The sequence below is a fragment of the Bufo gargarizans genome, chromosome 7, assembly GCF_014858855.1.
Source record: "Bufo gargarizans isolate SCDJY-AF-19 chromosome 7, ASM1485885v1, whole genome shotgun sequence".
Taxonomy (NCBI): domain Eukaryota; kingdom Metazoa; phylum Chordata; class Amphibia; order Anura; family Bufonidae; genus Bufo; species Bufo gargarizans.
The window spans coordinates 202,580,781-202,602,262 of NC_058086.1; the positions used below are offsets into that span (position 1 = coordinate 202,580,781).

At 46.5% G+C, this 21,482-nt stretch overlaps 1 protein-coding gene across 1 annotated transcript in view; it reads left to right on the forward strand.

Moving 5' to 3' along the window:
- Nucleotides 1-1,173: 1,173 nt before the first annotated feature.
- Nucleotides 1,174-21,482, forward strand: part of GXYLT2 (glucoside xylosyltransferase 2) — a 41,208-nt gene continuing 20,899 nt past the window's right edge. The window contains exon 1 of the mRNA XM_044300899.1: nt 1,174-1,583. Within this exon, the coding sequence (XP_044156834.1) occupies nt 1,324-1,583 (260 nt within the window). The 5' untranslated portion in view covers nt 1,174-1,323. The remainder of the gene's footprint in view (nt 1,584-21,482) is intronic.

Consider the following 21,482-nt stretch of genomic DNA (forward strand, 5'->3'; position numbering starts at 1 on the left):
GAACAGTACTGATACAATGTATTTTCCAGTATTCTATTACTAGGAGTATTTGCAGAGGAATACATACAGAACAGTACTGATACAATGTATCTTCCAGTATCCTATTACTAGGAATATTTCCAGTGGAATGTATACAGAACAGTACTGATACAATGTATCTTCCAGTATCCTATTACTAGGAGTATTTCCAGTGGAATACATACAGAACATTACTGATACAATGTATCTTCCAGTATGCTATTACTAGAAGTATTTGCTGTGGAATACATACAGAACAGTACTGATACAATGTATCCTCCAGTATCCATTTACTAGAAGTATTTGCAGAGGAATACATACAGAACAGTACTACATAGTAACATAGTAACATAGTACATAAGGCCGAAAAAAGACATTTGTCCATCCAGTTCGGCCTGTCATCCTGCAAGTTGATCCAGAGGAAGGCAAAAAACCCCTGTGAGGTAGAAGCCAATTTTCCTCACTTTAGGGGAATAAAAATTCCTTCCCGACTCCAATCAGGCAATCAGAATAACTCCCTGGATCAACGACCCCTCTCTAGTAGCTATAGCCTGTAATATTATTACGCTCCAGAAATACATCCAGGCCCCTCTTGAATTCCTTTATTGTACTCACCATCACCACCTCCTCAGGCAGAGAGCTCCATAGTCTCACTGCTCTTACCGTAAAGAATCCTCTTCTATGTTTGTGTACAAACCTTCTTTCCTCCAGACGCAGAGGATGTCCCCTCGTACTGATACAATGTATCTTCCAGTATCCTATTACTAGGAGTATTTCCAGTGGAATGCATACAGACCAGTACTGATACAATGTATCCTCCAGTATTCTATTACTAGGAGTATTTCCAGTGGAATGCATACAGACCAGTACTGATACAATGTATCTTCCAGTATCCTATTACTAGGAGTATTTCCAGTGGAATGCATACAGACCAGTACTGATACAATGTATCCTCCAGTATTCTATTACTAGGAGTATTTCCAGTGGAATGCATACAGACCAGTACTGATACAATGTATCCTGCAGTATCAGAGCGGACGCGCGCCCTCTGCAGGTGAGAGCAGGAACACCCTGCAGTGTGTAGAATGGGAGCTTGAGCTCCACACATTACGGTAGGATCCCTCCCACCTCTGTGTCTCCTCTGCCCCCCTCCCCCTGCCCTGACAATCGGATACGTGGTGCCTGCAGCCCCGCAGCTCCCTGTGGAAGCTTCTCACAATGCTGCCTGCAATGCTGATCCCCAAGGGGTGAGCCCCTCCAAGTATGATCTGCAAGGAAGACCCCGAGTGACTGCCCCCCCTCACCATGAGGACCCATTGCAAGCTCCTGGCCAGCTTGCTTTGCCTCGGGGGGCTTCTGATCTTGTATCTCTTGCTGGGGAATGCAGATGAGCCCCCTGTTAAAGGAACCAGGAGAACCAAACTTCCAGCCCCTTCTGGACAGAACAAGGTGCAGCCCACCCCAACTCCTGGACACTTCAGAGCCATAGAGGAGCACAAGCCAAAGAGAGAGTCCAGGGTGAAGAAGAAGAAAAGCAAAGTGAAGGCAAAACCTGCTAAAATTAGGTAAGAAGGACCAGGATGCAGCTGCTGCAGAACTTCTTGGCAGATGTTGTGTACTTTGGGATCATGATTGATGCCACGTAGTCCTCATCATAAGTTCTGTTTATTGATAAGGACGGTGTTTATTTGTTTACTGTCCCTTGTTTATACAAATAGATACAATGTATCAACTGGCATTACTCCTGTCCCTTATTTGTACAAATAGATACAATACATGTCACGTCAGAAGGTAACATTGGTGGTCATGGGCTGCGACTCCCAGAGCCCCTGTGATTCATAACGCCCCCTTGGCTGAATTTAGTGGAGTTTTGTCAGTTATAATTGGGCATTGTGCACATGACTGTATTTTTGTGGATCGCATGCAGATTAATTCATTTCTATGGGTGCGCAAAAATTTCGGACAGCACGTGGATGTCATCTGCAAATTGTTTAACATGCCCTGTTTTGCGGACAAGAATGGGCATTTGGCTTCATGCACAAGACCATATTCCTTTTTGCAAACCGCAGATCCAGATACTGCCCGTGTCCATGTTCGTGAAGAGGACAGGAATAGGACATGTTCCATAATTTGCGGAGCGGCCACACAAATGTGGACAGCAATGGATGACATCCGTGACCGTGTGCTGTCCATGTTTTTAGACCCATAGAAATTAAGGGGACCGCGTGTGATTTAAAAAAAAAATAATAGGGAATGGACGTGGAATTATACGCGAGGCCTTCCTATAACGAAATTGTGGCATGCACATGGACGGGGGCTGTATTTTGCAGATCTGCTGACTGCAAAGAGGGGGATTTCCATGTGCATGATGCCTGAGGCCAATGATATGGAGCCACTCTGCTGGAGAAGCGAATGGAACTTTTGCCCCAGGTGAAAGATAGCCAAGCTTAGTGTTGAGCGAACCTGTGTTTTAAGTTCGGCGTCTAAAGTTCTGGCTATCAAAGAATCACGTTATGGATTCTAAATTCCGTTATGGTCTGTGGTAGCGGAATTCATAACGCGATTCTTCGATAACCCGAACTTTAGACGCCGAACTTAAAACACAAGTTCGTTCAACACCAGCCAATCTACTTCTACTCATGGAACGTGCTGAAGGAGTTAAAAGGCAGTATCACGGCCCACATAAGGACTCTTTGAAACGTCTGTGTCCTTGATGACATCTGTGACAAGATGGTCAGTGGTTCATCCATGAAGGGTCCGTGTGTCCGTTTTTTGCCCTCCATGTGTCATCTGTATTCCACGGACTCTGCTCAGTTGAATATTCGTTTCCAGAGCATCTCCTATAGACCTGATGGTCTGTGAAAACTATGGACTAAACACAGATGGCATCCATAGGTTTTCCCTGATCCATAGACTATGATTTGCATGAGGGATCCACAAAAATAGAGCCTACGGACTGTGGAAAACCCCTGCTGTGTGACTATACACATTAAAGGGGTATTCTGGTTGTATGAAGCTATCCTCTATCCACAGAAAAGGGGATAACTATTAGATCGCTGGGGGTCCTACCTATGTCCCCTTTCTGACGAGCGAGTTCCACGCATTGGACTTGCAGCGTGAGTATGCGGCAGCTCCCGTCCTGACCTCCCGGCACTGACAGGGTCACATAGCATTATATTGATTTATGGTGCTATGTAACCCTTACAGTTCTGGCATTATGTCAGTGTTATGCAATACATTCCAGAACTGTAAGGGTTACATAGCATCATAAATCAATATAATGCTATGCGACCCTGTCAGTGCCGGGAGGTCAGGGCGGGAGCTGCCGTATACTTACGTGAGTCCGATGCGTAGAACTCGCTTGTCTGAAAGGGGCCTTTGGGATCCCCATTGATCAAGAGAATGAGGACCCTATACCCCATGGAACCCCCCAAAATGAACAGACCAGATGATTGGGCAGGCCCTCCATTAATTTCTAGCAGTGCTCTGTACTCTGCTATCTGCAGAACTCCTATAGAAATGAATAAAGTGGCAGTGCACATGCCTGACTGGTCGCTCCATCCATTTCCAGGGGTTCCAAAGGGTACAGGGGGCTGTTCTCTTGATGCGTGCCCCCCCCCCCCTTCCTGATCTGATAGTTATCCCCTTTAAGTGATACTCCCTTCGGTGTTTTTTAAATTCCTGTCCTGCAACTTTAAGACAGGCAGCCATCTACATTCCGTGATATTCTGAATGACAGCATTAATTTGCAGCATTGCTGGGACTTGTAGTCCCCCCCCCCCCCCCCAGTTGATGACCCCCCCCTATATCTCGGCAGTACGTGTAACATTTCGGTGATATATGCCTCCTGCCATCCGCCAGAGCCATAAAGCGTGCCCAATACTCCTGATGTGAAATTGCTATACGGAGAATGATTACGGCTGCGTTTAGCGAGTGATTCGCTCGGTGTCGGCGGTAATATATCACGTCCTACGTCTCTGTCGTCCCATCATTTTAATGGAAGCACAAGTTTTAATTTGATCGATGGTAAGAAGTTGGGATCTGGCATAAAGTTGAGTTCACTGTGATTTTACCCGAGCGAAGCCTTATCCACATCCGTGCCGAGAAACCAAGACCGATGTCTCTGCGCCGGGGCTCTCAGGGACGGGTTAACTAAATGGTGCGCAGAACCAGCACATAGCTGTGTGCCAGGGGAAGGGTTTGGGGGCTGTGCGGCTCATAACAACCCACCATTGCCAGATTCCTCACAGCGTCAAGTAGAGGCAGTAAAGCCTGTTAAGAAATTGTATATCGTCATTTCGGTAGCCCGATAACGCCTTTGAAGTCCCCAGGGAGTTTTAGCGCCAGAATGCGTAACGGGAAGGTTGTCAACCCTGGACTCGTGTCTGTAGTCAAAAAGCTTACGTCTCGGTCTGCTCAGCACCTGAGGGTCTATGAAGTGGAGTGCGGAGATGGGGTCCGCTTTAAGGGGGCATTACCATGTGGGCATTTATTTCCATCCATCCATAGGATAAGCCATAAGGCCTCTTTCACACGAACCTGACGGATTAGGCCCGGAGGCGTTCAGTGAAACTCGGACCATTTTGCAAGCAAGTTCAGTCAGTTTTGTCTGCAGCTGCGTTCAGTTTTTTCCGTGCAGGTGCAATGTGCTTTGATGCGTTTTTTTACGCGCGTGATAAAAAATGAAGGTTTACAAACAACATCTCCTAGCAACCATCAGTGAAAAACTCATTGCACCCGCACTTGCTTCCGTTTTTTCACTGAAGCCCCATTCACATCTATGGGGCCAGGGCTGCTTGACAAAACGCAGAATATGGCCTCCTGCACACGACCGTAGGTGTCCCGTTGGCGTATTGCGGATCCACAATACACAGGCACCGTTCCGTGTGCATTCCGCATCACGGATGCGGACCCAGAGATGCGGAACGGAAGCACGGAACCCTACGGAAGAACTACGGAGTGCTTCCGTGGGGTTTCGTCCCGTACTTCCGTTCCGCAAAAAAGATAGAATGTGTCCTATCTTTTTGCGGAACGGCTGGATCGTGGACCCATTAAAGTGAATCGATCCGCAATCCACTGCGATCTGCTGCGGCTGCCCCACGGTCGGTGTTTGTGCATTGCGGCCCGCTCGTGTGCAGGAGGCCTATAGAACATGATGCGATTTTCACGCAACGCAGAACTGATGCGTGAAAAAAAAATGCTCATGTACACAGACCCCTTTGAAATGAATGGGTCAGGATTCAGTGCGGGTGCTGTGCGTTCACGTCACGCCTTGCAGCCGCGTGGAAAACTCGCTCGTGTGAAAGGGGCCTAAATGTCTGATAGGTGTTCATCCAACCTCCCATCTCAAAAACAGGCAGTGTAAACGACATCACATCGGGTCCTGTCAATCAAAGTGCAGAGGGTGCGGCAGTTGCAGAGAGAGCAGAGCCTCTAGGTGTAATGGTAACGCCCCCGTTGCTCCTAGAGGCTCATTTGCATATATTAAAACATGATTTCTCTCAGCAATGCGGGCACATAGGAACATGGGACCAACACAGATGTCTTCAGCTGCCAAGCGTACATGTAACAGGTCAGCCAGTGTCATAGGTACAAACAGGGGTGCACCTACCCTTTCTGCTGCCTGAGGCGAAAATTGAACCCCTCCAGGCATACTGTAAAACAGTTGAATATAGAGAGAGATTCCCAGAGTCCTGCCACTGCCCCCACTTGTCTCTAGGTTTTGCCGCCTGAGGCAATCGCCTCACCTGGCTTTATTGGTGGTGCACCCCTGGGTACAAATCTGCTGATAGATGCCCCTTAAGGCCTCTTTCACACTAGCGATACGGAACGTGTTAGGATCTATTCAGGAAAAAACGGATGGTTTTGCAGGCACGTTTAATCAGTTTTGTCTGCGATTGCATTCAGAGTTTCATTTCTTTCCGCGTGGCTGCAATCAGTTTTGATGCGTTTTTCAATGAAGATTAACAATCTACATCTCCTAACAACCATCAGTGAAAAAACGCATTCCATCCGGATGTCTTCCGTTTTTCACACAAGCCCCATTCACTTCTATGCCGCTTGAGCTGCATTAAAAACGCAGAAAACGCTGAATATAGAACAGGCTGCGATTTTTCCTAAACGTAGAGGTGATGCGTGAAAACTGACTGAACACTCATGGGCACAGACCCTTTAAAATGAATAGGTCCGGATTCAGTGCGGATTCTATGCTTCACTGCACACATCGCATCCGGACGGAAAACTCGCTCGTGTGAAAGAGAAGAGGCCTAAAGGGGTCATCGGGGTTCAGGAGAAGACTGGACTGGATAAAAGAACCTGATAAGTACTTACCCGGCAGGCCTCTATTTACCCGGCTGCAGCAGTGATGTCACTTCAATATCATATGAGGAAGCCAGTGATTGGCTGCAGCGGTCACAGGTTGTCGGCGTGACATCACCGCTGCAGCCAGGTAAATTTCGCCCGGCTGAGAGAACAGCAGCAGAGGTGCAGGATCTGACATGCAAGTGCTTATCCGTTCTGTACTGCAGGCTGATACCGAGGGTTGTCAGGTTTTTTTCCTGAAACCGGACAACCCCTTTAGGCCTCATGCACACGACCGTTGCGTTTTTTGCGGTCCGCACACCGCTGATCCGCAAAAAACGGAAGCCGCCCGTGGGCCGTTCCGCAGTTTCTAGAAATGCCTATTCTTGTCCGCAAAACGGACAAGAATAGGACATGCTATTTTTTTTGCGGGGCCACGGAACGGAGCAACGGATGCGGACAGCACACGGAGTGCTGTCAGCATCTTTTGCGGCCCCATTGAAGTGAATGGGTCCGCACATGAGCCACAAAATCTGCGGCTCGGATGCGGACCCAAACAATGGTCGTGTGCAAGAGGCCTTAAAGGGATATTTTCCTCTGAGGCAATCGCTAGGTTATTCCCTCATTGCCTGATAGGTGCGGGTCCCACCGCTGCGCAAAGTGGGGGCTGGAAGACACAATGTATGTAGATGGGGCACGTGCCCAGGAGCCTCCAGCGCCCATCCTCCCTATTGGCATCTGCCTATCCTGTATGTCGAGTGGAGTCTGTGTCCAAGAGGTGAGAGGGGGGCCGAGGGGCCTTCTCTGACCTCCATCTGGCCCTGGTCGCCTATAGTTAATGAGCCCCGCTGGCTTTAGGGCCCAGCTTCTCAGCAAGACTTTGCATACTTGGCGTAATAAAGAGGAATACTAAAGAGCGCGTTTGGCAGATGTGATCCGCGCACACGAAGCTGCGCTGGAAGGCTAAGGCTGGGATCTCATTGTGTGCTGCGCTGGGAAGGGCTTTACGTTCTGATCTGGATCGCGTTCTCCAGACTTCTCGGTTGTGTAATGAACATTTGGCGGCCGTTCCGTGCTGGCTTATCGGGTTCTGTCCTGTGGTTATTATAACAATGTGCTATTATAGTTCCGAGAACACTCCTACACCAGGGCACAAAGGGTCATTGGCACAGAACTGATCCCGCTTATTAGAGGATGAGCGAATTTCCGCTTATGAAATTAGTTCACACTTCGTTTGGTGGTAAAAGCAGAATTACGTAATGGAGTTATGGATTCTGTTACCACGGACCATAACGCAATGCTATGCCTTCAGAGGCATTCCGTTATTCAGTCCGTCATAATAGAAGTCTATGGGCTACAAAACGGATCCGTCCCGTTTCCGTTATGCAGGAGAGGACTCCGCTCATCTCTACCACTTGTCTCTCCTGCTGTTCTCTGACCATGACGTCCGGCGGCTGTCCTGCCTGCAAATGGGAACTGTCTCTTTAGATGGTTTTTGCTTCCTGGAAAGTGTCTTAAAGGGATCCTTTTTGCCCTCCTTCCCCTTCCAGTGCTAGAGTGGGTGAAGCAATATCTGTGCAAAAGGGCAGGGGTTAGGGTGCATTCTGGTGACAATGAAAAACGGACGTGTGCACCACCAATCACGGATGCCGACCCATTCACTTGAATGGGTCCGCAATTCCGGAGATGGGGAACGGAGTCACGGAACGGAACACCGGAAGCACTACAGACTGCTTCCGCTGTGTTTCTTTCCGTTGTTCCGCACCGCAAATAAATATGACATGTTGGTTTTTTTTTGCGGTGCGGACAGACCACGGACCCATACAAGTTAAATGGGTCCGGCCCGCTGCACGGATGTTGCCCGTGCATTAAGGACTGCAATTGCACGGAACGGCCGCACAACGGCTGTGTGCATGAGGCCTTATACCTTATCTCTGTGGAGGCTCCACTTCTGGTTTTGGCTCACAATCACTGACTGAACCCTGAGGCCTCGTTTACATTTCTGTGTCCGTTTGATGTCTGTAAAAAAAAAATCAGTCCGTGTTTAATCCGTGAAGATATCCGTAAAGGATCCGTGTGTCCGTTTTTTGCCCTCCCTGTGTCATGGTTCTTCTTCTACTGACACTGCTCGGCTGAAATTTTATTTTAAAAGAATCTCCTCTCAGTGGTCAGTAAAAAAAATGGACCAAACGCGGACGCCATCCACGTTGTGTCTGCGATTTTCACAGACTCCATACACTTCAATGGGCACGTTTGGTCCGCATCACGTCTCCTCCGTAATTTTTTTTCACCGACCCAAGGTCAGTAAGAAAAATACTGATGTGTGAACAAATACCTTAAAATCAATGGGAACATGTGCCGTCTGTGGAAAATGCGGACAGCACACGTCAGTGAAAAACGGAAACGTGAACGTGGGCGACTGTGAAATCGGCCTGAGCGTTATTTTTGCTTTTTTATATCAATATAGATATCCTGAATGCTGGCCTTTAGGCCTCATGCACACGACCGTTGTTGGGTCCGTGGAAAACTCGGCTAATGCACCGTTTGTCATCCGCGTCCGTGATCCGTGTTTCCAGTCCATGAAAAAATTATGACCTGTCCTATTTTTTTCACGGACAACGGTTCGCGGACCCATTCAAGTCAATGGGTCCGTGAAAAAACACGGATGCACACAAGATTGTCATCCGCGTCCGTTTTTTTCCTATCATTTGCATGGCAAACTAAACTTAGATTTTTTTTTTTTACTTTCCTTCATGTTTGGTGATCCTCCAAAAATAAAGGAAGGCACACGGAAACAAAAACGGACACGGATCACGGAACAACGGAACCCATTTTTGCGGACCGCAAAAAAATACTGTCATGTGCATGAGGCCTAATGCTGTAGATAAACTTCTAATAGAAGCGTTAAACCTCATCCACACGACCGTATGTATTTTGCAATCCGCAAACTACGCATATTGGCGACGTGCATCCCGCAATTTCTGCGGGCCCTGTTGTCAAAATGCCTATTCTTGGAGAATGGAGAAGAATAGGACGTGCACATATGGATGCGGACAGCAAGCTGTGAAATGAATGTGAATTTCCTGCGTTTTTACAGTGCAGATATTTTTTAGGTTTCCCCTCTCCGCTGTTACGGAGCCGGCCGCTCGTGTCGCGTCTCCGTAGAGCTTGGCAGGCGATATAACGCGGAGCCTCCACGTTTCATTGATTGCGCAGTTTAAAAAGGGATTTGTGGGTTTTGACGGCTTTATCAGCGAAGAGGCGAAACACAAATTTTCCTGTAGAGATTTCCAGGCGCTTTTGATGAATGCGATACCTCGGTATTCGGAGGCTGTATCCTCCGTCGGCCTCCCGTGCTTGTCTTGTCTGTCACGCTCTCTGGGGTAGACGTGACACAGATTCCGCCGGCTCTGCTGGAATACGTTATCTGTCCCGTACTCGGCAGGGGGTTTGTTGCAGCAGAAGCCGGAGATCACAGGATTGCGGATTGTCAGGCATCAGAGTCGCTGATGTGATGGGAATTGGCGCGGCTGCTTCAAGTAGGCCGGAGAGAGATGCTTGGCAGACTAATGATCGCTCTGTCACGGGAGGAGACGAGCGGCGGTAAAAGTCTTCTAGAACCTGGTACGGGGGTATAATTGTAGGGGGATCTGGACACTGCTGCCTGAGGGGGCGCTGCCCATATAGGAGGACACTGTTTCTATGGCAGGGAGCCCTGCTGCAAATTTTTTGCAATTAACCCCAGAAGCTTGGCATTGCTCATCGGATAGTGGGCACCGCTCATCTTGAAGATAGCAAAAGACATAACATTTATTATATGATGAACCACATGTAAATCCTATAGACTCATTCACGGCAGGTGGAACAAGCCCAAAAGAGTCCGAATCACGTTTTTTGTTGTGGTTGACCCAAAATCGCCAAAAGTGAGGTTTGACCGCAACCTGTAAATGCAACTAGGGATGAGCGAACTCGTGTTTCCAAGTCCGGCGTACAAGGTTCGGGTTATCTAAGAATTCCGCTTTGGTCCGTGGTAGCAGAATCCATAACGGAATTCTTAGATTACCCGAACCTTGAAAACACAAGTTCGCTCAACACTAAATTTAACCCTTAGAGATATACTGTGCAATGGTTTGCAAGCACCGCACCTGTCCATAGGTTGTCTGGCACTGCAGCTCTGTTCCACTGATGCGATGGGGGCCGAGCTGCAATACCATACGCAACCTGTGGACAATGATGGCGCTCTTTTCGAAAGAGAACAGCCATGATTTTCTAACCCTGGACAAAGGGCTCATGCACACGGCCGTTCCGTGCTGTTGAGGCCGAAATTTGCGGTCCCCAATGCACGGGCAACATCTGTGTGGATTCCGCAGACGGATCCAGACCCATTCAACTTGAATGGGTCGGTGATCCGACCGCACCGCAAAAAAACGGAACATGTTCTATTTTTTTTTTTTTATGTGCAGAGGCACGGAGAGAAACCCCACGGAAGCACTCCATAATGCTTCCGTGGGGTTCCATGCCTCCATTCCGCATCGGATCTTCCGGATGGCGTACCCATTCAAGTAAATGGGTCCGCATCCGTGATGCGGTACAAAGACGGTCGTGGCCCGTATATTGCGTGTGAGCCAGATTCTCCTTATAGTGTACCTCCAGTTATGAACATCACATTGTTTTAGTCTGATTCATGTTAGAATTTGTAAACAATCATTTTAATTTATAATATTATTGTTATTATTCATTAATAATTTGTTACTAGAGATGAGCGAATTTCATATTTTGAAATTCGTTCACACTTCGTTTGGTGGTAAAAGGTGAATTGCATTATGAATTCCGTTACCACGGACCGTAACGCAATTCTATGACGGAATGCCTTTTAGAGGCATTCCGTTATTCATTCCGTCATAATAGAAGTCTTTGGGCTGCAAAACTGATCCGTCCCGTTTTCAGTTATGCAGGGGAGTCCTCTGGTCCGTGGTAACGGAATCCATAACGCAATTCACCTTTTACCACCGAACGAAGTGTGAACGAATTTCATAAGCGGAAATTCTCTCATCTCTAGTTGTTACATTGCTCCAAATAGAGATAATTGCTAAAATGGTTTGTACCTGGAGCCACCACTAGAGGGAGCTTAGTGTGTAAGTTTAAGTCTTGAGTTAGCTCCCCCTAGTGGTGACTGTGGGTAGCCAAGATTCTATCATTTTACTCTACGACTGTGTAATGGAATTAATCAGCAAGGAATTTTGGACCTGAAACCCAATATTGGGTAATCTTAGCGCAACACATTGGATTTGTAAAGCGTATTTTTTTTTTCTTGTTACACAAAGTTTTTCAGATCGGATTTAATTAACTCCAAACAACAAGTTTCCAGTTTGTACTTTTGGGCATTGCTTAACTTGGGCCTGATGTGTGTATACATTCCCTCTGCTCTGTTGGATCGAATTACCGTTTTATGTTTCCAGCGATGCAATTAAAACAGCTTTTTGTAATCTCAGAAATATTCCATTTGGCTTCCTGGCAGACGCTTGGACGCAAACCGCAGATAAGTCACGTGACCTGGCCTTGGTCGCTGCTCCTGTTACGGTCGTAGGCACAAGGTTTCCATACATCATTGGGGGGTCAAGTTTTTGTATACGCTAAGAGGCAATTACCCGCGATCTTTGCAATAAAAAAATCAAAAATCAAGTGAGATTAAGAAAGAAAGCGCTCACTCCATACCCCACAATTGGCAGAATTTTTTGTTGAAGTTTAAAAACTTAGGCCACTCTGTCCCTCCACCGTGCTTTACACTGCAGCTCTGCTTCTTCTGATTGCTGTTCATTAGCACAAGCTCACCCATAGTCACAGTCTGCTTTCTTACAGCAAGAATAGAATGATTAGGCCCCATTCACATGACTGTATTTTTGGTCGCATCTGATCCGCAAAATTAAATGGGGCCGCACACGTATGTCTGTTCTGTGGACCAGAAAAAAAAATAATAATGGCCTACATGGTTGTGTGAATGGACCTCAGGCTACAGGCAATAGAACCACCAGTGAGACTGATTTTTTTTTCCGGTAGATCCTGAGCAATATATATGCATACCAGTCGAAAACAGAGTAACTAATCCATTGCATAGACATAAATTATAAAATGATAGCTTCCTGCTGCCACCACTAGAGGGAGCTTAGGAGCTTACATACTGTTTTATTATTGCATTCAATGTATGGCCAGTAAGCTCCTGAGCTCCCTCTGGTGGTGACTGCATGGAGCCATCATTTTTATTTTTTTTATTGTCTATGCAGCAACAGACCATTATAAAGGTGCAAAAAGGTGAATATTCATATTACGATGAGCTTTTCCTGTCTCATCATGCTCTTCTCCCTTTTTTGGAGCCTACAGATTGGAAGACCATTTAGTATCGGTCCATAATTGACAGGAACTTGATAGGGCTGATCAGTCCACCGCAGAACATCACACAATGGCGTGTCCTGACGCTCCCTCTCTGCTCAGTGGGGCGACAGCCGTCATTTATTAACTTTGCAGGTAATTGTCTCCTAGTTGTCAAATCAATGAGATAAAAATCGACAGCGAACCCTTCTTATCTGCGCAGGAATCGATGGTTGTGCTGCGCTGCGTCTCTTCAGAGAATGACACTGGATAAACAGCTTTTCTAAGCAGATGTGAGGCGAGGAACTCTTTAAAAAGCTGTAATTGATTGATCTGCCACAGGGAAAATGGATACAAATGCGCTTTTTGATTTTCGGATTCCCTCGCGGGTAATTGTCGGAATAAAAGACGCTGCTCATGCAACGGGCGCCTCCCCCCAGGGGCCCTCTATATAAAGTGTCCCAGGTGTATGAAATGCCAAGTGAAATGTTACGACCTAAAATGTCTCTTTGTGTGTGTCACGGTGCTCCTACCTCGATACCGCTGGACCCCAGGCTTTGGCTCCGAAGCAATAAATAGGGGGAATAATTGAGGGATAAAAGAAAAACTTGAGTCTAGACCTTGAAAAGAAGTTCAATGGCAGCTTTACTGCGCATAAACGGTCTCCAGAACAGTTTACAGGCTTTGTCTTGGTTCCAGCAGGCTTTAGCATGAAACTGGCAGGTAAACTCAACTATGCTATATCTGTTTTGACTCTGCTGCACTGACAGGCTGGCTGTATAACTCAGCTTCTTCTGTATGCTGCACTACTTCTCTGTAGTCTGTCTCTAGATTAGGCCAGGGAACTTTCCCCCTGGCTCCTGAGGCTTCAAGCTTTGGCCTACATGGCCAGCAGAGCTTAAGGTGCTCTGGCTGGCGTGGGCATGTCCAGCAGAGACGTGCCCCTGCACACCCTTCCCCTAAACTAGTCTGGAACTAGAACTTCTGCCCCACCCTTCCTGCATGAAGTAGGACTCGCCCACCTCTCTCCAAAGGAGGGGTTAGAATGGAATGGAAGGCTCCATTCTATCTAAGTATAGCTCTGCCGTGTTTGCTGCCACCTGCTGGTGAACCAGGCACATTACATGAACAGTTATATAACATTAGAAATGCACAGTGTGGAGGGCCTAGAATAAATGCATAAGATGACATGAGTTTTTTTTATTTTATTTTTTGGCAAAACGTTTTACTCTGCAGGTATAAGTAATTTTGTGACTTCCATTTACAGGTAGCGGTGCAGGCGGCCGATCAGCAATTATGAAATATGTTTATGGTTAAAGGAGATTTTTGGGAAGATTTAAAGGGATTGTCTTGCAGTCATCCTAAATTATTTCATTGGGGAGAAAAGCTGCTACCGGGCGCCTTTGGTTATCTCCCACTAGGAGAAAAACTTGGGCATATTGAAATCCAACATGCCCGATCCTTCTTCCCTTCAAAAATTAAAATGGTCTTCAAGGAGTACAGTATGGTGACGTCACTGGCCCAGGAAGAGGATGTAGCGCTCACGCGAGCACTGAGGCCTGTTCAAACAGCTGATCGTCAGGGGTCCTGTATCTCCTTGAGGAGAGCACCAGAGTCTTATAGGCCATGCAATGCTCCCTGGGAAAAAAGGATATGCAGATTAGCTCCCTCTATAGTGCCACCTAGTGGACGTAGGCATTTAATAATCAATGTCTGATTGTTTAACAGGGCTTGCAACATGTAAGTAAGAATATTAGCCAAACCAAGAGCCTTCTCCAAAATGTACAGGGGACCCATCAGTACAGAGCAGGGTGCTAGGTGGATTTAAACAGTACGTGTGAACCTGGCTCTAGTCCGGAGCAGAAGACCTGGACGTGAATGCAGTGCATGCATGAATAGAACCCTAGGAGCCAGTGAGACCGAATAGCAGTCAGTGTATCTTGGAGCGTTTCCTCCTTCTTTTCTCACTGCAACCTTATCCGATAGTTAGGAAGGAGCTCGACAATCTGGGATCACTGACAGCTGCTTCCATATGACCAGGACCCAGATGTCGTTTCAGCTTGTGAGTTAAAGAATTCACATGAGATTAGAAAGAGGAGCCTGCTTTTATTCCAGAGACGGCGCCACTCTTGTCCACAGGCTGTATCTGGTACTGCGGCTGCTCTTCCTCATACATATGTTGCAGTCCTAGACACAACAGGCCTCATGCCCTTCATTAACGCCTGCACCAGCCACACACAGTCATAGATCTTCCATAATAGTGACCATCGTGGGCGCTCCCCTAATAGTGACCGTCGTGGGCGCTCCCCTAATAGTGACCGTCGTGGGCGCTCCCCTAATAGTGACCGTCGTGGGCGCTCCCCTAATAGTGACCGTCGTGGGCGCTCCCCTAATAGTGACCGTCGTGGGCGCTCCCCTTAATAGTGACCGTCGGGGGCGCTCCCCTAACGGTGACCGTCGGGGGCGCTCCCCTAACGGTGACCGTCGGGGGCGCTCCCCTAACGGTGACCGTCGGGGGCGCTCCCCTAACGGTGACCGTCGGGGGCGCTCCCCTAACGGTGACCGTCGGGGGCGCTCCCCTAACGGTGACCGTCGGGGGCGCTCCCCTAACGGTGACCGCCATGGGTGCCCCCACCCCCGTTATGAAAGTGGGTCATTATCACTTCCATTGCGCCAGGGCCTCTGATTTCTATTTTTTCGCTCAGGTGCATAAATGATCTGAGTCTAAAGGCCGGGATAAGAGGCCGCGCTGCAGTCGGAGGCTTTTAAACCCATTGATTTAATCCCTGCTAATCTGGAAGATCTGAGGGGAGCAGCAGAGTTTCGGATCGTTCCTTTTATTCTTATGGAAATGACTCTGAGCTTTTTTTTTGTATTAACATGAAATAACTGTTGCGCTCGCACAAAAACCTCCGCTTGCCGGCTTTCTAGATGGCAGATCTGTCAGCAGAACGTGCTTTTATGTCTCAACGCCACTTTCATAATGTTTTGTGTGGGGTATTTTTTGTTTTTAAGCCTTAAAGGGCCGGTAACCTAAAATACAAAGCATATATACAAGTGCACTATTGCAATGTGAACTGCTACTAACATTACCACATAAATGTGGACCTGGAGGTTCTCAGAACTGGAAGTGTATGAGAAATGAGTGACCACGGGGGGTTGGGGGGAGCAGGTTATAGACGGCCTCAACCCATCCCAAAATGACAGCGTTGAAATCGACAACACAGGAGGTGGCTGCTTTGAGTATAATATATCCGTTTTCTCTTCCACTTTGGAGGCTCGTCCGGGATGAGGTATACAGTATTTAAGCTAGGTAGTCGCAACCCTGTTACTTTTATGCTTGTTCCTGGGCAGTTTCTTCCCTATTGTGTCTGACTGTAAGGGCTCATGCATACGAACGTATTTTATTTCCGCGTCTGTATCGTTTTTTTGCGGGCCGCATGCAGAACCATTCATTTCAATGCGGCCGCAAAAAAAACAAAAAAAAAACGGAAGTTGCTTCGTGTGCATTCCGTTTCCGTATGTCCGTATTCCCGTTCCACAAAAAAATAGAACATGTCCTATTATTGTCCACATTACAGACAAGGATAGTGCTGTTCTATTAGCGGGCAGCTTTTCTGTTCCTCAAAATACGGAATGCACACGGACGTCATCTGTATTTTTTGCGGATCCGTGCTTTGTGGACCGCAAAATACATGCGGTCATGTGCATGAGCCCTAAACCCTAGAGCTCCCCTCACCTTGCATGCTATATACAGCTATTCTTCATTAGGTCTTATACACATTATGTGCAGTCCGAAAATTGTGGACCCATTAAAGTCAATGGATTCTGCAAAAAAATAAAAATAAAATGCGGACGGCAAACAATCCACATCCGTATTTTGCAGATCTGCAGTTTGCAACCGAACACGGTCGTGGGCATAGGACCTTATAAACATGCACCCTGACCAGTACAGGCTGCCATATGCTGAAGACCACCTCGCCGGGCGATATTTAGGACCTGCCACTTTATTATGGGGTTTCACTAGCTCATGCGGTTAGAGTTCCTCCATGTCACACAGTCGTCTGCAAAAATCATGCTCATTTTCTTTCCCATAAAGCACAGAGGTCACACGGGTTTTACGGTAATGATGCTTTTTATCGTAAATCCTGGGGGATTCTAGAGCCCTAGCCTAAAATGTGAGCGTGTTTGATAATACAAGTATATTAGGAAATTTCTATCTACCGTATAAACATAGTAACATAGGTAGATCTCTGTACTGACCCCTGATATATTTATACATAGTAATTAGATCTCCCCTCAGTCGTCATTTTTCTAAAGTGAATAACCCTAATTTTGATAATCTTTCAGGGTACTGTAGTTGCCCCATTCCAGTTATTACTTTAGTTGCCCTCCTCTGGACCCTCTCCAGCTCTGCTATGTCTGCCTTGTTCACAGGAGCCCAGAACTGTACACAGTACTCCATGTCTGGTCTGACTAGTGATTTGTAAAGTGGTAGGACTATGTTCTTATCACGGGCATCTATGCCCCTTCTGATGCAATCCATTATCTTATTGGCCTTGGCAGCAGCTGCCTGACACTGGTTTTTGCAGCTTAGTTTGCTGTTCACTAAAATTCCTAGATCCTTTTCCATGTCAGTGTTACCGAGTGTTTTACCATTTAGTATGTACGGGTGACTTGCATTATTCCTTCCCATGTGCATAACCTTACATTTGTCAGTATTAAACCTCATCTGCCACTTGTCTGCCCAAGCCTCCAGATCCCTCTGTAGTAGTATACTGTCCTCTGTAGTATATATACAGTATACTGTCCTCTGTAGTGTGTGTATATATATACAGTATACTGTCCTCTGTAGTATATATATAGTATACTGTCCTCTGTAGTATATATATATATATATATATATATATATATATACAGTATACTGTCCTCTGTAGTGTGTGTGTGTGTGTGTATATATGTATGTATGTATATATATATATAGTATACTGTCCTCTGGAGTATATACACAGTATACTGTCCTCATCAGTGTAAATTACTTAGCACAGTTTAGTGTCATCTGCGAAAATGTATATTTTACTGTGCAAGCCTTCTACAAGATCATTAATAGATATATTGAGGAGAATAGGGCCCAATACTGACCCCTGAGGTACTCCTCTAGTGACAGTGACCCAATCTGAGTGTGTACCGTTAATAACCCCCCTCTGTTTTCTATCACTCAGCCAGTTACTTACCCACATACAGACGTTTTCTCCCAGTCCGAGCATTCTCATTTCATATACTAACCTTTTATGCGGTACAGTGTCAAATGCTTTGGAGAAGTCCAGATATACGACATCCATTGATTCGCGCTGTCAAGTCTAGAACTTACCTCCTCATAGAAACTGATTACCGGTAAATAAGTTTGGCATGACCGATCCCTCATGAAGCCATGCTGATATGGTGTTATTTGCTTATTTTCATTGAGGTGCTCCAAGATAGCATCTCCTAGGAAACCCTCAAACAGTTTACCCATGACAGATGTTAAACTTACCGGCCTATAGTTTCCAGGCTCTGTTTTTGCACCCTTTTTGAATATTGGCACCACATTTGCCATGCGCCAATCCTGTGGAACACTCCCTGTCAGTATAGAGTCCGCAAATATCAGAAATAAGGGTCTGGCTATGACATTACTTAATTCTCTTAGAATACAAAGGTGTGTGCCATCTGGTCCTGGCGATTTGTCTATTTTAATATTTTTAAGACACCGCTGTCCTTCTTCCTGGGTCAGAAAGGGCACTTTTAATGGGGAATTAACTTTTACATTCTGCATTTCATCTGACAGTTTATTTTCTTCAGTGGGTACAGTGGAGACAAAAATATTTAATAGCTTTGCTTTTTCCTCATCGCTCTCTGCAAATCCCCCCTCATTGCTCTGTAGAGGGCCGACACCTTCAGACAGAACTTTACATAAAAGCAGACCCCTCCCCCTCTCCGGTTTCGGCGATCCTTTCTAAACAGACTGTAACTCTGTACATTAACCACCCAGTCATAGCCATCATCCAGCCATGTCTCAGTTATTCCCACAGTCATAGCTATCATCCAGCCATGTCTCAGTTATTCCCACAGTCATAGCCATCATCCAGCCATGTCTCAGTTATTCCCACTGTCATAGCTATCATCCAGCCATGTCTCAGTTATTCCCACAGTCATAGCTATCATCCAGCCATGTCTCAGTTATTCCCACTGTCATTGCTATCATCCAGCCATGTCTCAGTTATTCCCACAGTCATAGCTATCATCCAGCCATGTCTCAGTTATTCCCACAGTCATAGCTATCATCCAGCCATGTCTGTTATTCCCACTTTCATAGCCATCATCCAGCCATGTCTCAGTTATTCCCACTGTCATAGCTATCATCCAGCCATGTCTGTTATTCCCACTTTCATAGCCATCATCCAGCCATGTCTCAGTTATTCCCACTGTCATAGCTATCATCCAGCCATGTCTGTTATTCCCACTGTCATAGCCATCATCCAGCCATGTCTTAGTTATTCCCACTGTCATAGCTATCATCCAGCCATGTCTGTTATTCCCACTGTCATAGCTATCATCCAGCCATGTCTCAGTTATTCCCACTGTCATAGCTATCATCCAGCCATGTCTCAGTTATTCCCACTTTCATAGCTATCATCCAGCCATGTCTCAGTTATTCCCACTGTCATAGCTATCATCCAGCCATGTCTGTTATTCCCACTGTCATAGCCATCATCCAGCCGTGTCTCAGTTATTCCCACTGTCATAGCCATCATCCAGCCGTGTCTCAGTTATTCCCACTGTCATAGCCATCATCCAGCCATGTCTGTTATTCCCACTGTCATAGCTATCATCCAGCCATGTCTCAGTTATTCCCACTGTCATAGCCATCATCCAGCCATGTCTCAGTTATTCCCACTGTCATAGCTATCATCCAGCCATGTCTCAGTTATTCCCACTGTCATAGCTATCATCCAGCCATGTCTGTTATTCCCACTTTCATAGCCATCATCCAGCCATGTCTGTTATTCCCACTGTCATAGCTATCATCCAGCCATGTCTCAGTTATTCCCACTGTCATAGCCATCACCCAGCCGTGTCTCAGTTATTCCCACTGTCAAAGCTATCATCCAGCCATGTCTCAGTTATTCCCACTATGTCATAGTCCTCCTCACACATCACTAATTCCAGTTCCCCCAGTTTATTAGTCAGGCTTCTGGCATTAGTATACATACAATTAGGAGGTTTATGTATATTTTTTACCCTACACTTTTTTCCTTCTGAACTGTTCTAGTCCCTCCTTCCATTCCTCCCCCAGTCCCATTATCTTGCCCCCGGTCTCTATATGCACTATCTTCCCGTCCTATAACGTAATTACCCCCCCAGTCCCTAGACACACCTCCAACCTTCTAGCCATCTTCACCCCCAGCACAGCTGCCCCTTCCCCATTGAGGTGCAGCCCGTCCCTACGATAGAGCCTGTAGCAGACAGAGACGACGGCCCAGTTCTCCAGGAACCCAAACCCCTCCTTCCTACATCGGTTCTAACTACACAAGTATATTTTGAGAAAACAGCGCCACTGTGGGTTGGTGAAGGTATTGCAGCTCATCCCCATTGAAGACTGAACTGGAATACCAGACACAGCCTGTTTTACAAGAGTGGCGCTATTTCTGCGGAAAAAACAACACCTTTTTTTCAAGTCCTAGAGAACCCCTTAAAGCGAGGACACCACAACACCAACACCACACTGCGCCGCAGTTTAGTTTAACACTATTTTTTTTCTAATATGAATTTTTTGTGATGAATGGCAAATACTTGAAATTTAAAGTCTATGTGGAAATCATGAATCCAGGGGAGGCTCGGATTATGGGTTTTACCAGATGGAGGCTCCCTTTAATAATTCACGGTTCTACATTAAAAGCTGGAAGGTAAATACTAATTCACATAAATGAGTTCATCCAATATTTATGCCCTTCTGAAAGTAGAATTTAATTAAGACCTAAGCCTTCTTCTCAAGTCTTATGTATACGCACATGGCGTGATCGCAGCAGTAATCCGGCGGTGAGGCTCCGTCCTGACGTTTTCTTCATGAATCTTGCTCGGTATTTCCCAGACTCTCATATTTATGCCAATAATAAAATAATTAACTTGCATGCTCCACCGTTAGACTGTGAGTGGCGGTGTAAATCTGCTATGCTGAATGTCGCCCCCTACTGAGTAATGTAGGGGCAGGGTCCTTTGGTCATGTGCGTTCTACAGCTGTTTCACCTGCCTCCCCCACCCACATGCATGCCCGAGCATGTGTTCCCAATAGGGAGAGGGATGCAAGTAGCCGCCAGACACAGCTGAAATCCAACATGCCTGATCTCTATCTCCTCCAACATCGGAGGAGAGTCAGAAGCCCACCCCTACCCATTAGATGGCCCGCCGAACCTGCTAAAATCGGGGACTTGAGTGAAGTATGGCGTCCATTAAAGGGGTTATCCCATAACTAATGTAATAAATGAAAAATCGGACATCATATAGTACATGACAGTCTCTTTCTAACAAAGCTAGAACCAGCCCAGTACCTCACATGGATCCAGAGATCTCCCCATTCATTGCTCTGCTAGATTTATATCAAGCTGGCAGCTCAAGGGGGCGTGTCCTTTCTGCTGCAGCTCAGGGGGGCGTGTCCTTTCTGCTGCAGCTCTCTTTCTATCACAGCTCAGGAGACAGTTAAAGGATGAAACTGAGCACGTGCGACCATCTCAGTTTCCCATAAAAATAAATAAAAATTAAAA